At 42.6% G+C, this 15,762-nt stretch overlaps 1 protein-coding gene across 4 annotated transcripts in view; it reads right to left on the reverse strand.

Moving 5' to 3' along the window:
* vps13b (vacuolar protein sorting 13 homolog B) overlaps window positions 1-15,762 on the reverse strand; it is a 443,292-nt gene that overhangs the window by 394,122 nt on the left and 33,408 nt on the right. For 3 of the 4 annotated variants that reach the window (XM_084052012.1, XM_084052010.1, XM_084052013.1), the window contains exons 5-7: window positions 8,223-8,390; window positions 7,309-7,490; window positions 4,488-4,662 (exon numbers count right to left, since the gene is read on the reverse strand). In XM_084052012.1, the coding sequence (XP_083908138.1) occupies window positions 4,488-4,662; window positions 7,309-7,490; window positions 8,223-8,390 (525 nt within the window). The remainder of the gene's footprint in view (window positions 1-4,487; window positions 4,663-7,308; window positions 7,491-8,222; window positions 8,391-15,762) is intronic. The other variant, XM_084052011.1, reaches the window with a different exon arrangement.

Below are 15,762 nucleotides of genomic sequence, written 5' to 3' on the forward strand. Positions count from 1 at the left end.
TGTGAACTTGGGAGGACCAGAAAAAATGTCTTTTTCACAAATTCAACTATATTTTTGGCCCTCGTATAGTATTACGCGCGCGCGCACACACACACACACACAAAGTGTGAGAGTATGTGGTGTAATCACATGCAAATACAGTTGTATGTACAGTATACACACACAAAACATTATAAACTTGTGTGTGCACGCATACAGACGTGCGCGCACACACACACACACACACACACACACACACACACACACACACACACACACACACACACACACACACACCCCACACACACACACACACACACACACACACACACACACACACACACACACACACACACACACACACACACACACACACACACACACACACACACACACACACACACACACACACACTTCTGCAGCCACAGGCCTCTGCTCCTAATTCTTCTCATACTTGTTGAAACCGTACGACTTTCTCTGCCGTGACCAGCTGGTCCATACAGGCACGTTAGTCATCTGTTTCCGACCACTGAAAATTTTTACAGTGTTTCACAGACTTCAATGAATTTCAGACAGAGCGAGACTAGCCATCTAATCCTGACTGATAGATTGCTCTGGCTAGTGACACACGAGTATCTCATGCGGTGCACCTATTAGGGGGCTATTCATTAACGAACCGTTGGCTCACAAATAAAAGAGAGGGATTCAAACAAATAATGCGCCGACAGTGATTCACAGGCACATAAACACATTACTATGCTTTTTCCAGTTAGTTAATTCACAGAGAAAGCACCTTCAGACAGAGGGAAAAATTAATATTCCCTTTGAAATTGTTCGAGGAAGAACCACATTCAATTAAGAGTCATGGCCTATTAATATGGCACAGAGTAGGTCCAGACTAAAGCCATTAATCTGGGCTCTCTCTCTCTCTCTCTCTCTGTCACACTCACTCACTCACTCCAGACGCATACACACACAAACGCACGCGTGCTCTGTCTCTCTTTCACACTCACACACATGCAATGTCTCGCTCTCACACAAACTGGCATACACACTTACTCACTTGCTTTTTAAAACACACAAACATTGAGTCCTCATTCTGTTCCAATAGTGTCAGTTGCTAAAGGCAGCTCACAGCCACACACACAGGACAAGAGCCAGCATGGAAACCCACCACAAGAAGCCTTGAAAAGTGACTTACACAGTAGTGTGATAAAGTACTATGTATGATGGTGGGATCATATTCCAAGTGACGGCAACTGTTTCCTACAAACCCCCAAAACCCCCTAAAATAAACATGTATGTTGGCCAAGCCAGTCACAATAAGCGCCAGCCTAGCAATGTATTGTAGGTCTGATCTTATCAATTATAATAGACAGCTGTGTAAGTCAGGGTTAAAGACATGCAGTAGCAATACATCTAAATAAATGTTCAACTCATAATGTATCATGTGATTAGCATAAATCATACATATAGTTCTGCTTCTGTATCAAAAGGAAACATGTATGTATGTGTAATGTGTATGTATATATATATACTGTATGCGTGTGTGTGTGTGTGTGTGTGTGTGTGTGTGTGTGTGTGTGTGTGTGTGTGTGTGTGTGTGTGTGTGTGTGTGTGTGTGTGCGCGCTGTTGCAGCAGAATAAGCTGTTTGTGTTTGGCATTGGCAGAGAAGATTTGATAAACAGGCTTTCCAACGGTCTAAAGGTTATTGCCAAGAAGCATTGTTAGAACAGAGAAATAATCTACCAAAAACACATTTCTGAACGTTTTGCTTATATGTACAGTATGTATATATACATATAGTATGTTTATATATCGTTGCTGTCGGGCAGAAACCTCCCGTCTCCAACTAACCTTTTGTGTTTTTTCATAAATTTACGCCCAACTTGATCATACTACAGCGTCACACAAAAGCATCAAAAGTAGCAGATCCAAAAGCTCAAAACGTGGCACGAAGCGGTGCGTTTTGAGCTTGTAGATCTGCTACATTTGCTATCTTTGAATTTGAATCCTGAAAAGTAAGTTAAGTGTATATATAGATATATATATATATATATATATATATATATATATATATATATATATATATATATATATATATATATATATATATAGATAGATATATATATATATATATATAGATATATATAGATAGATATAGATATATATATAAATATATATATTGTATGTGTGTATATAGATATATATATATATATATATTGTATGTGTACAGTATATACATATACATATATATACAGACTGTACTATATATACACATCTCCCTTAAACGTGAAATAAATACATTGGAAGCCACATAGTATGTCTGTGAACAAGCCCCAAATCCCACACAACCCTCTCTCCCTCTCCTCTGTTCTCTCTTTCTCTCTCTCTCTCTGCATTACTTCCAGCATAACAAGATCTGGGGGCGCTCAGGTTCCAAGAGCCGGTCCCCTCTTGTATATTTTTGTGATGGGATACTAATTCATTCTCAGAGGCTCTGCATAGCAGTAGCATGACACCGACTCTTACATCTGGCATTGGACACAGAACTGGAAGCTGTGCCAACTCGCAGTAAAGTTCCAGGCCGACAGGCAGGCAGGCAGTGAGTGAGTTAGATAGAGAGTCTGCATCGCATTGGGCTGCCAGTGCTCCCCTCTGCCACCACTTCCCCCTCCTCCATGACTTGCTCCTGGTGCTGATTTAACGCAGTGGGACCTGGGCCTTAATCCTCTCCTCGGACTGGAACAGAGAGGAGACACTGGGGAGTAGTGAGATGGGCATGGAAGGAATACCAAAGAACTATTATAAGTACAGGAGTCTGTGGGCTCAACGGGAGAGATCCTGCTGTAGGCGGTGAATGACTGGTGGAGATCGGTCTGGAGTCTGTAGGAGATTATAATGCCAGAGCTTCTAAATGTATAGACGTAATCGTATAAGAGAGAGAGTGTGTGTGTGTGTGTGTGTGTGTGTGTGTGTGTGTGTGTGTGTGTGTGTGTGTGTGTGTGTGTGTGTGTGTGTGTGTGTGTGTGTGTGTGTGTGTGTGCTCGTGGCTTTACTAGTTATTAATATATATATATATATATTATGAATATAACAGTATTTGCATACCTGTGCATATGCCTACTGTATGTGTAGGTGCATCTGCACACACATAGTTATGCTTTGTGTATATGCATGCACACAATGTGCATGACCGCGAGTGCCTTCCATCATGCATGGCTGTGTTTTCTTGTCGTTTTGGGAGGAGGGGGCATGATTCTCTGTGGGGTTCCAATCAAAGGGACTCAGACGGGGCTGTCTTTGATTCCTCTGGTGGTTCTTTGTTTCTTCCCATCATCCTCTGCTCTCTCCTCTTCTCCATCCAGCCCCCCAGATGGAGGGGATCAGGCCTGACGACAACCGTCTGTGTCGAGTTACGCGCTCCGGCTTTTGTTTGTGGAAAAACCAGGAGGAGTGCTACACCATGGTCAAAGTGATGTTCAATGTCCCATTTAGGAACAACAACAGCATGTGGACAGACCGAGCCGCCGCGAGGAAGGCAGCATGGAGAGAGCAATGAGACGAGGGCTACGAGAAGAGAGTCAGAGCTTTCAGCATGTTCCGACGGCTCATTAACTACTTAAAGAGTTTTCAACCATGTTTGTAAAGTTTGTCAGAGAAACATAACTGCGGGCGTAACCATGCTGGCACACAAGTGATGTGTGCACAATAGGACGAATGCTAACTTGAGAAATAGGAGCACACTGTTCAAATCTTATAATAAACAGTGTTTGGAATAGAAACAATCCGATATCCCCCTTTCGCAAATGTGTTTTAGACAACAATGCGTTCAGATCCACAGAATTGTGGTTCTTTGCACAGAGATGAAAAGATTCAGTGAAGCAATGAATGAGTAATGAATAGTGAAAGTCACACAGCAGAAATGCCATGTCACTCCATCAGATCACTTCAACAGCAGGAATGGTTGATATCAATGAGAGCCCAACACTGCCAGGCCACAAAATGGTTGTCCTTACTTTCCCTGGGCGCTCGGGTAAAGCAGGGATAAACTTCCTGCCCACCACCACAGAGATTAGGGTTTTGAATCCTCCGCGGTGCTTCCGGTTTGGCCAGGCGCCCCAATGAATACAATTGGCTGTGTTTGAGGGTTGGAAGCTAGGCAGGGGAGGGCGATCTCTGTCGCTGCACTACCGACACCTACAGGTTGGTCAGGGGGTCAGCAGGAAGAAGAACTGGGTCGGATAACGTGTTCCTCCGCACGTGCTACTCCCTTATCATGAAGCTCCTCACTGTTACGTGAAAAGATGCAGCTGGCGACCTTATGGAGACACATGATCGTCTACACCCTCCCACATGACCAGCTGTAGCGGTCAGAGGTGACGAACTACACAGAAATGTGCGGGGAAATTGGGAATCAGCATAATCACAAAATTGGGAGAGAAGAGTAAAAAGATAAAAAGATTGGAAATGGTTGTCCTTACTTTCCCTACTAGCATCTACTCACCTGGTAAAGCGGCTATAGCTTCTCGTGTATTCCCAGCACCTTCCTCCCCCTCGCCTTCCTTGTGTCCTCCGATCTCTCCATAGTAAAGCGCGATGACCAGTTCCAAGATGCGAATGAACATTGGCAGCTGCTGGTCAGTGATGGACAACTTCAGACTCTCCACCATGGTCTGGATCTAAGGAGACAAACACAAAGGGTGAACTGAATGACTGGTGAGGATGACAACCACATGATATGCAACATCCGTGGCTTGATTTCGACTACAGGCCTGTTTTGCCCGTCATTGTTGTCCTTCATCAGTTTCCTGTCTCTACACTGTCCTAAAATGTGTTTGAAAAAATAGAAGACTATGGAATGATAAACCTTTACTGTGTGATATATAGACCTGACACTAAAATGGACTTCAGGGCTGCTTCTGATATGACCTCACATGACATACTGTATTTAGGCCAGTCTTTGATACTGAGCGTGTAAATATCTGCTCCTCTCCCAGTAGGGTTTCCCTTTTGGCTGATTGATGAATGCTTCTGTCTCCAGTTCAGATCCTATTACATGAAGGCACCAAACCATGTTCTTGATTTGAATGGATGTAATTTAACCCTGAGAGTGTACAAATGTAACCAAACAGACCTTTAAGGGTCCGTTTGGTTACATCTGCACTCTCTCAGAATTAAATGAAAACTGAGAATTTTACTGTGTAACAATAGCAAGAAAATTATGCACATCTCCAAAATAAATGACCAATCCAAATGAAGAATATATACAGTATATTACGCGCACACACACACACACAGACACACAGTCATACACACACACACACACACAGACACAGACAGACACACACACACACACACACACACACACACACACACACACACACACACACACACACACACACACACACACACACACACACACACACACACACACACACACACACACACACACACACACACACAGCAAGGCCCTGTGCTTTATTAACAACTGTAATTAAACAGCATTTAACTTAAGCTCTAGACTTTGCATTACTTCCATAATTCCATTGTACATACTGTACATACCGATTGTATTCTATGGCTGGATCTGCAGTTCCCACTGAGTACAAAACACACTAGGAATATTGTGGTTGTACTGTAAAAGAACAGCGATCCAATCACAACTCTATGTACTCAAAACAGTAATGCAAATCTGTTTATTTTGCAGTTGTCACTCTAAGTCAATGAACATGCATTTTAAAAATGTGGCAGTCTCCTTTTTATTTTTACATGGAGAATGATTACTTATGGGAATTTCATACTGTATTACTCACTGCTATATATAAATGGAATGGCATTCATTCTACACATTCAGAAAAGTCTAATACTGTAGACGGCAATCAGTTGGACAAGAGAGAGACATCCTGGATTCTGTACTGACTGTACACTAATACAGTATATAGACAGACTTAAAAACCGCAGGCCAAAAAACCTCAACCAGACACCATAATATCTATGTTTAAGCTCCCTACTGTGACGACACTCCAGTACTGTGGCTACTCAGAAACTAACAAGCTCCCTTTTGGACGGCATACTGTGTTGGCCCTCAAGTTCAACTAAGTCATATAACCTTGTGGTTTTTGTAAATGAAAAAGATGCCCTAAACTGAATTTGTTTGTGTAATCTGTGTTCATTTAGTAAAGATGGGAAGACATGAAGAAGAAGAAAGAACAGATTCAAGACTGTGTAAAGTCATGGAGACACACTCTGGAGTGGCTCCACTGACAATGAATAATGAAATCACTGGACACTGACAGTAAGATGGGTTTCCAGGGGTAGCAGTATATTATCTCCTTCAGAACTGTTCGCGCTATTTTGAAATAAAACTCTTTGGAGACTTGAGACAAAAAAAAACACACACATTCAGCAAGGCTACAAAATCCGGATTCCCATTATACTGTTGATGGAAAAGCCTTGCAATGTTCATGACATTCCAGATTAGAACTGAATTCTCTAGACTCTGTGTTCTGAACGCTAGCTTTAGGGGAGACATGTCTGTCCATGTTCCCAAAACACTGACAAACACTGACCTATTGTGCTTTGGGTGGATTTGCTGAAGTTACTACATTGGGATATGTTACCAGATTTCAAAACAGTCAAACTAAATTAGTGGAGATAGTGTTGGAAAGCCAGTTGAATCTCTTTAGGGAACTGAGTCAAAACCCAAATCCTACAGGACTTTTGCAATGACTCATAACATTATCTGCAGCGTTATCTTAAGTTTCAGACCAGGAGGTAGATCTTCCCAGAACGCAGTCCCCTTTCCACATACTGTATTAGTAGAAGTGATACTGTTTTGGAACAATGGGGTGAAATTAGTCATCATACGGTCGTTGATTTAAGACCAGTTAAGCTGCCACTAGGAGGTCACATCTTGCACAAACAGATTTGTTTTGTAGCCCTGACAGTTTTACACTGTTCCACACCAACATGTGTGACACATTACAAACAACAGGAAAGATGAAATCCAATTATTAATATTGCCTCGTCTATGTCGTATTTAAGCGTCGTTCACTCTCTGAAAAGATCACACATTTAAACTCAGTGTTAAATTAACTCCACGCAGTGTACAAATGGAACCAAATGGACCCTCAAGGGTCCTTTTAGTTCCAATTTTACACGCTTTGGAGGTGAATTACCACTAAGGATTTTACTGTGCAACGCCTGGGCCTGCAACACAGAACTCTCTTTGGCTCTAGCTGTGGGACTTTCTGCTAGTTGCTGTGGGTATTATTTCTGCTATTGTTGTTGTTGTAGTTGTTGTTTTTCTTTTTAGGGCTGCTCACTTTGATGACAGCTGGTATTTTCGAGTTGATATTGTCGTAGGTGAAATGGAGGCGGGTTCTGAAGGAGCACTTGTACAGCAGGGGGTCCTGGTAGAACTCGATCTTCCCGCTGGCGTTGCGCTTGTCCAGGCACACCGTGCAGTCTGCAAAGTTAATCACTTTCCTCAGGACCAGCTCTGGAGCTTGAGAGAGGGAGAGAATTAATGTGAAATCAGCTTGCATGCCTCTCACGCTTGGCACACATGCACACAGCAAATCGTGCTTGGCACGAATGCACACACTAGCGCATTTGCACGCATAAACATGCTGGCATGTAGGCACGCACACAAATACAAACACAAATACAAACATACAACCACAAGTGTACATGTAAACATAGACACACACACAAACAAAGTTTACAGAGAAGGGAGCAGGCACTAGCAAATGAATCCCCATTATCTCTGGGTCTCCTTCAAACACATAGGAAGCAAGGGAAGATGACACCCTGCACACTTAACTGAGCTCTTGTAGACTGTGGCATTCACAAGTGGTCAAACTAAGTGATGTGTGTGTGACGTGTGTGTGTGTGTGTGTGTGTGTGTGTGTGTGTGTGTGTGTGTGTGTGTGTGTGTGTGTGTGTGTGTGTGTGTGTGTGTGTGTGTGTGTGTGTGTGTGTGTGTGCGTGCGTGCGTGGGGGGGGGAGTGTTGACAGACAATCATGATTACTGATGCTTACACAGGCTCTCTTTGTAATTACATGAATGAAATTATTAAACAGTTTAGGTTTAAAGCATTTTTTCTGAAAGAATGGTTTTACATCTGAATTTGTGCATTTAAACTGGCTAATAAAATGAGAGTGAACCAATATATCTATTTGACCCTTGTGTGAACCACCAAAGATATTTGCAGTTTCCTGTATGAGTGTTGCTCACCAGCGATGTCCATGAAGGCGCGCTCCCAGAGGTCATCTACAGTGTAGCACTCTGCTGACGTGATGTTCACTGACAGCACGATGTCATCCTCCACATACTTGAGGATCAGGTTGTTTACTACGATGTTCACGTTGTTCACCACACGCCTGATCAGGCTCTGCACGTAGCCTGGACACACACAAGAAAGCATGGACTTTAAAACAGACAGCATGTGTACATTAGAGGAAAAACTGAAAGGAACACAGAGGTAATGGAGAACGCACATGGATACCAAGGTAGACCCCCCCCCCCCCACACACACACACACACGAATACAGAGATATTAAAATATATGTATTATTTATAATATCCTATCCTACCAGATATTAAGGAAATCTCTGTCCGTCAGTCTGTCTAATCTGCATTTTTCTAATCTGCGTGGGTTGAGTAATTGATCTGAACTAGTATACAGGCATTGACCATTATCATATGCAGACATTCAGGAAGCCCGTTTTTCACTTTCCCAAAGCTGTTTGAGCTGTTAATTCGCTTTTTTGTGTAAACACTGGAGATTCTAAGTTTGGGCTATGGGATCTGAAATGGTTACAGCCCCACAGGCTTTGGGATCTCTAGCCGCTGGCTACACTTGGCTTACACACACACACTGGCAGAAAACACAAATGCTGCAAACTTAAAGGACTTTAATTCACAGATCTCCTATGAACGGGAGGGCATTATGGATATCATCTCCATTGCACTCACACGCAGATGTATTGACACATGCAATGTTCAAATCCAGGTTGTGTTATTAGCACACATAGCTTAGTTGAAACAGCGTAAACATCAACTTCTCATGGTTTCTGGGTGGCAACGATTCCACGTCGGGTCGTAAATGACCGGGTCGTCACACACCACACCACACGCCAACAGGATTAATTCACTCTCCAAAAATTAAACTATGCATACCAAACGGATAACCCAAAAGACTGCATAATTATGTTTGGCTGTGCACATCGCCGGATTTGGACTAGTATAATATATAATTATATAGATCTCAGGATCCACATGGGATCGGCATGGCTCCAACGTGGATCATCGCAAGCACATCCTATATTAAATTTGCCTTGTGGGTGGACGCGTCACAAACGTAACATGCTGCTTGTGTTTGATATGTGGTCATTTTATATTGGTAATCACACCTGACATTTTGTGATTACGGTACATATGCGCTAACTGAAAGACGTTTGCGTACTGTAATGTTTAGTGCTGTGAATACCATCCCGCCACGTACAGAGAATGTGGTCTGTGTGAATCTCACGGAAAAGAGGAGCTATTTTACTAAGTACATGTTTTCTGCCAAAACTTTCAAAGGGATTTGATACTATATGACAAGAGCTGACCACCAGTCACAGCAATTCATTATTGGGTGAGTACACACAGAGCGTAACAAATTAGAATGCCACGGAGGTGAATCTCTCCAAGAAATGCAGTGATGTGTTTTATGGCTGTATATGGAATACATACAATGTATGGAATATCAGCCATTCTAAGGCTACATACGTGCATGCCATTTTCCCCATTTCGTGTTCTAGTGTAGGTGAAGATAGTGGGAGTTGCAGTCGTGAAGAAGATGACAGACTGATGTGACTGGAACTACACTGATGAAATTAATAAAATAAAAATAATTTGATGCAATGTATAATTATACACTGTTATATCTTTGATGTCCGGCTGAAATCAGCTAACTCTATTTTGACGCTTTTGCATTTTTTTCCATAAATCACGGCCATTGAACACCCTTTACGTCTGTGTGTTGGTAAAAAAATATTTAACCAATGAAAAGCATTAAAAAGCGTTTGAGGAAAGTTTGAGGATCCATTGGATCCTCAAACGTTCTGCTAAACCAGCTAACTCCACTGGAGTTAGCTGGTTTTGCTGACTCCAGGCTCCACCCCCTTTTGACCTCCAACCTCATTGTAAGCTTGGAGGTCCATTCAGCTGTTTTTATCAATGATGAACAAAACCTCCACTTTTTTTCATTTCCTGAAAAATGAACATTTCGGAGTTAGCTGGTTTCTGCCGGACAGCAGAGATATACAATATAGCCATTGTTTTACTTTTTCATAATGTCAGAGAGTTGACGGTAGACTTAATACAAATTTAATTTAGTTTTTTATTGTTCATTGATACTGAAGGAGACCACACCACGTGCCTAATTTCAACCATTCTGATCCGGTCACCCTATTATAGTCGGATTTGTGTAATTATGCCATGCCCATTTGTTGGATTTGTACAAACATGCACACAAATGAAACATATCCTGTCCAAAATGGAGGAAAATGTAGTTAGAGGCCAATATGCAGATTGAGGACAGATGGATGTCTGTAGAAAGTTTTGGGTAAATCAGACAAACGGCGTAGGAGTTATGACTTTTCAAATTTCAATTTTAATCATAGTGCCCCCATCAGGCCAATGACTATGCATGCGCGCACACTAACACACACATATATATATAGCACATACATCCATAAAGAAACATACTGTACATGAACATACACAGAGGAGAGGAAAGGAGGACATAATTTAACCACACGTTAATTTAGTGTTGATACACAGTAAAAGAGCGGAATCCAGAGCTGCATTCCCCGAAAGCCTGGGCTCAGTAAGGCTGACCTCTGCCATCCTCGTGGGCTCGTAAATAAGAGGAGGGCCTGACATGTTATTTTTCGCCACAGTCGACCCCTCGGCCATGAGCAGTGAAAAGAGCTAAATATCCATAGAAAAACATTTTTGCTCCTCACCCCGCAACAAATCTTGGGTGAATTTATGGCTCTGATGCGCTCTCCTCTCCTCTCAGATGTGGAGCCCTGTGGAACCCCAAACACAGGACCACTCCAGAATCTACATGTTCACTTAAATATACGCAGGCACTGCAGCACGTGCACACAGCAAAATCCCCAGTGTCCATTTAACTCAGAGAGTGTACGAATGCAACCAGATGGATAGGTACATTCGGTTGTATTCATACACTCTCTGAGTTAAGTTAACACTAAGGACTTTACTGTGCGCAGATTACTTAGACACACACACACTCATATGCAGACCGCTTCTCAAATATTTACACGGGATGGGAGAGGGAGAGTTATGGACAGCATAATGAAGATGATATTTTGGGTCTAGGAATGCTGGCAAGACACTGACAAGGAGAAACAAATGGGCAGCTTATTGTTGAAAAGATCAAATTTACTTTATTGTGACTCAACCTACAAGTTGACATTACAATTTATTTCACCTCAGAGAAATTAAGAAATCATTTCATTGTAATTTTGGGGTGAAAACAGAGGAAACTTGACTGCAAGTGTAAGAGATGTTTTGTGGCGATGATGACATGAGGACATGATAGAAAAATCAACTTTGTGATGATGGAGAAATGTAGATTTTGTGGTGATTGAGAAAAAAAGACAGTAATAGAAAAGTTGTTTTTGTGGTGATGGTGAAAGATGGGCGGGTGTGGTGATGGAAGCTGAGGAGGATAGGGGGTGAAAGAGTGAGAGAGAGAGACACACAAACAGAGAGGGGGAGAGCGAGAGAGAGAGAATGAGCAGTGCCATAGATTGGGTTTCAGCAGAGCTGGGGGAGCTATCCTACAGTGTTACCAGTCCTTCCTAATGGCCACAGTGACGCCCAGAAACAGAAGCTTCACAGAAAAAACATACATGGTAAGGTCATTACTCAACAAAGTAAGAAAGAACTTAAAATATTACAGACAGGGGAGTTTTGACCATAAAATATGAAAATACACAGCAATAAATCCTCCTAACCACAGGACCAATGGCATTATTCATTCCTCCCATGTACTGTTAAACACAGTCACTCCGAGTTAAAACATATAAACCTTTAATGCTTTTCCCTTATTTTCCAAACCAAATGTTTGTCTTCCTGTATCTACATGCCTGGGCCGGGGCATGACAGAACCGATAATTAAGCAGAACTAAATGGTGCCGTTGATGAAAATATTTATATGAATTGGTTAGCTGTTCTGCCACTCGTACACAGGCCCAGCTACATATTAACATAATCCAATTGACAAAATTCTCCTTCGTTTGCTGCCCGACTAAATAGAGCGGCAGGAAGAGGATGATATAATATAAACTCAACTCATAAACGCAATATGTGTTCATGACACGTGTGCGTGCCTTGTATGCGTGCCTGCTTGGGTGCACGCCTGCTCGAGTGTGTGTGCCTGCCTCTCAGCCTGCGTGCTTGAATGTGGCTAGGAGTGTGTGTGTGTGTGTGTGTGTGTGTGTGTGTGTGTGTGTGTGTGTGTGTGTGTGTGTGTGTGTGTGTGTGTGTGTGTGTGTGTGTGTGCATGCGTGTGTGGTTCTGGGGTCAGTCAGAAAGCTGCTGTCGCACCTGCAGGCCGGGCAGTAAAACCGGCGCTCTGCCCCCTGCTATTCCCCTCTCTGGATCTAATTTACCCATGTCGGGCCCTCTCACTTTCTTGCATGTGCACGCGCGCTCGCTCGCTCTCTCCCAAACTCTCACTGCAGCTCGCCTTACGGCCGGTCCCGGGCCCCCAGCCGTCTCTCGGTGAGCCATCGCGCCACTCTGAACTTCTGTAAACAATTGACACAGCCAGCACCTGTGCTGCGGCCCACAGGGAAGGAGCCCACTTAAAACTGTTCAACCATAAAATGACTGGAAAAACCAACTCCTTTATGTGATCTCAGCACAGCCCAAGTACTCTCTTCTGTGCAATACAGGAAAGAAACACTATACTGTCCATGTTCACCCTCTTTCCTGTATATGGAAAGTATTAGCAGCTATTAGCTGTGCCAGTTATTAGCCAGCGAGAAAAAGATTGACAAGTCCATCAGACAATAAATATACTGTATGTTGGTTCTGCGGTGTTATTCTAAAATGTCATTATTACAGCCAGCGATGTAGCCTAGACCTTATTAAAATAGAATGCATGGCTACTGTAGGACAACAGTACCTTTCAAGCACAGGAGTATAATTCCCAGAATTCTATAAATCCCCATTTACATCTCCTAAGGATCTTTTATTTGTCTTCCAGGAGCAGAATGATACAATGTCCAGGTTTTCCAGATGGCCAAACATGAGCTATTCGTCACATTAAAACACGGCTGGCCAGAGCTGAACTGTTGATATAGCCTTGCGCTCCAGGTCCACTTTTTTCGGCTTCTCCTGACTCTAAGTTAATTGCAGATTAGAGGTTTACAATGAGGTCCCCTCTTCTACTGCTAAGCTCAGAGAGTTACACATTTCTGGATAAATCTGTTAGGGTCATAGAGAAAGAGAGGGGAGACTGTTGCTTGAATTTGAACAGTATCTGTATCTGTATCAATTTAACAGTATCTGGTTACATTACCACCTGCTGGTTGGTAGACACCACACAAATACATAATCACATTGACTGTAGTACGTCAACCTAACCTATTCATTACTGCCACTCAATTATTAGCAGACATCAGCAATATCGGGAATCACCAATAATGTCACCTAACTATGTGGTTCCCCTCAAACAACTGGTTCTCAAGGTGGGGTCCGGGGACCCCACACTTAGGATTTTACAGTGTAGATTGGGGTCCCAAAGATAAAAATCGTATCAAATGTGGGACCACGCAGCGTTTTGCATATGGGGGTCGTTGAAATTAAAAAGGTTGAGAACTGACTGCCTCAAACAGTCTCCAACAGTGCAACCCTATACTGTATGTGAAACCCGACTGGTACAGCAGAGTATGCAGTGCACAGTGGAGAGAGCACCAACCCTTACCAGAATGGGATATTCCCCATCCATATAAGTAGCATTTTCCAGTAATACCAGAACAGCTGCAGTATTTATTTTCTGAGTGCAGGCAGCAGTACCAGGACAGCAGTAGCACTGGACATAGGATTTATCACAGGAGCCTGTTTGCTTTTCAACCCATGAAAATATCATTCTCTCCCGATCACACGGATACCAACACACGCACATACAGTAGTCATGCACAGTGCTGTACAAGAATGCATAGAAAAAACTATCGCAGTTTGACACACAAGACATTCAGTCAGCATCACCTCTCCAGTCCAGACAGCTGAAGGCCGGAGATTATGTTTTTGCCCCTGTCCGTCTGTTTGTTTGAGTGTTTGGTGGTCTGTGCATGCGCACTCCCAATGGGCCAAGGAGGAATCTCCACCCCAACCTCATGGTGGCGCTATAACAGGATGCTTCATGTTTTGGCCAATAACTCTTGAACCATACTCTTGATTCCTTGGATGATCATGACGCATAACGACCATGACCATATCTTTCGCCATTTAGCGTTTTCATTAAAACCAAAAGTCACACTCATCTATTCTGTACACATTCACTCTGGAGTCATGTGATCAAAATGTATTCTAGCTGTACTTCTGTGGCTGGCTGGCTGCGTGTGTGAATCTTCAATTCTGTCCAGACAGCAGCTGCAGTTTAACTAAATTGAATCGGAGCATCATTATCTACCGAATAACCACTCAAGCCCTATTCAATATTTTTCTAATTAGCCGATGTACAAGCTCTTAACGTGTCGCATCATGATGGGCTGTGATCTTGTAAATCTGATATTTTTGGAAATTTTGGAAGCATTTTGAAATGTTTTGAACATAATATCTTAAAATGTCAAATTGTAGAACATTTTCACCTATTTCATCATGAAATGATGATATGTCAAAAATATGGCCACCAGGGTTAAAGTGGTTAAGACCAGCATTTGCTCCCCAGGTTATGCAGTTCAGGTCAATGTATTAGTTCACTGCCCATCTGGGAGCATTAGGATTGAAAACAACAGAGAAGGTTATGTGCCTCCAACATTTTAGTACTCTCTCTGGTAAAGTCAGATATGCACAGCCAAAGCAGATAGCAGCACACACATAGCTGTGTTTTGCAGGGTTGGAACAGGTTGTACAAGTCAATCCTCCTCCAATCCTTGTGGACGCAAAATGGTAGTAAATACTAAATAGTCAAAACCAAATGGCTATATGTGTCGCAAATGGATTTGGCCAGTGAACTCAGATGCTCCTACAGTAGCAGATGGGTTATGTCTTCCCTCTCAGCATGTGCGTGAGATTACTTAATCTGAAAAAAATGCCATATTGTAAAGACATTTCTCACTAAATGGCTTGCGCTACATTCACCAGAGAAAAATGTGGGTTTTCACATCTGGTGTGGAAGAGATTATTAACTGGACTAAAAGTTTTCTTTTTAGGCAACATTTTGAAACTTCAAGTCTAAAACTGGTTCTACCACTCTGGGGGTAGAATCAAGTCAAATCCAGATTCAAAACCAGATTGTACCTGTTAAAACTACACAAAATTGCCTTTCTTTTAGGCCAGATGTAAAGAGATACGTTTTTTTCAACAGTGTGAATAGGCCCTAAGTACAAGCCCACTGGAACGAAGAAATGTGGTTCTCACAAACAGTGGCCACTAGTCCCCCACAAGCAGCAGTAAACATAATCACTCACAGAATTTGCCCAAGGTGGAAGCACTTGGTCTTTGGTCTTTGTGTGGCTACCAATCC

Source organism: Gymnoscopelus microlampas (assembly GCF_963454915.1).
Source record: "Gymnoscopelus microlampas genome assembly, chromosome: 3".
NCBI classification, from domain to species: Eukaryota; Metazoa; Chordata; class Actinopteri; order Myctophiformes; family Myctophidae; genus Gymnoscopelus; species Gymnoscopelus microlampas.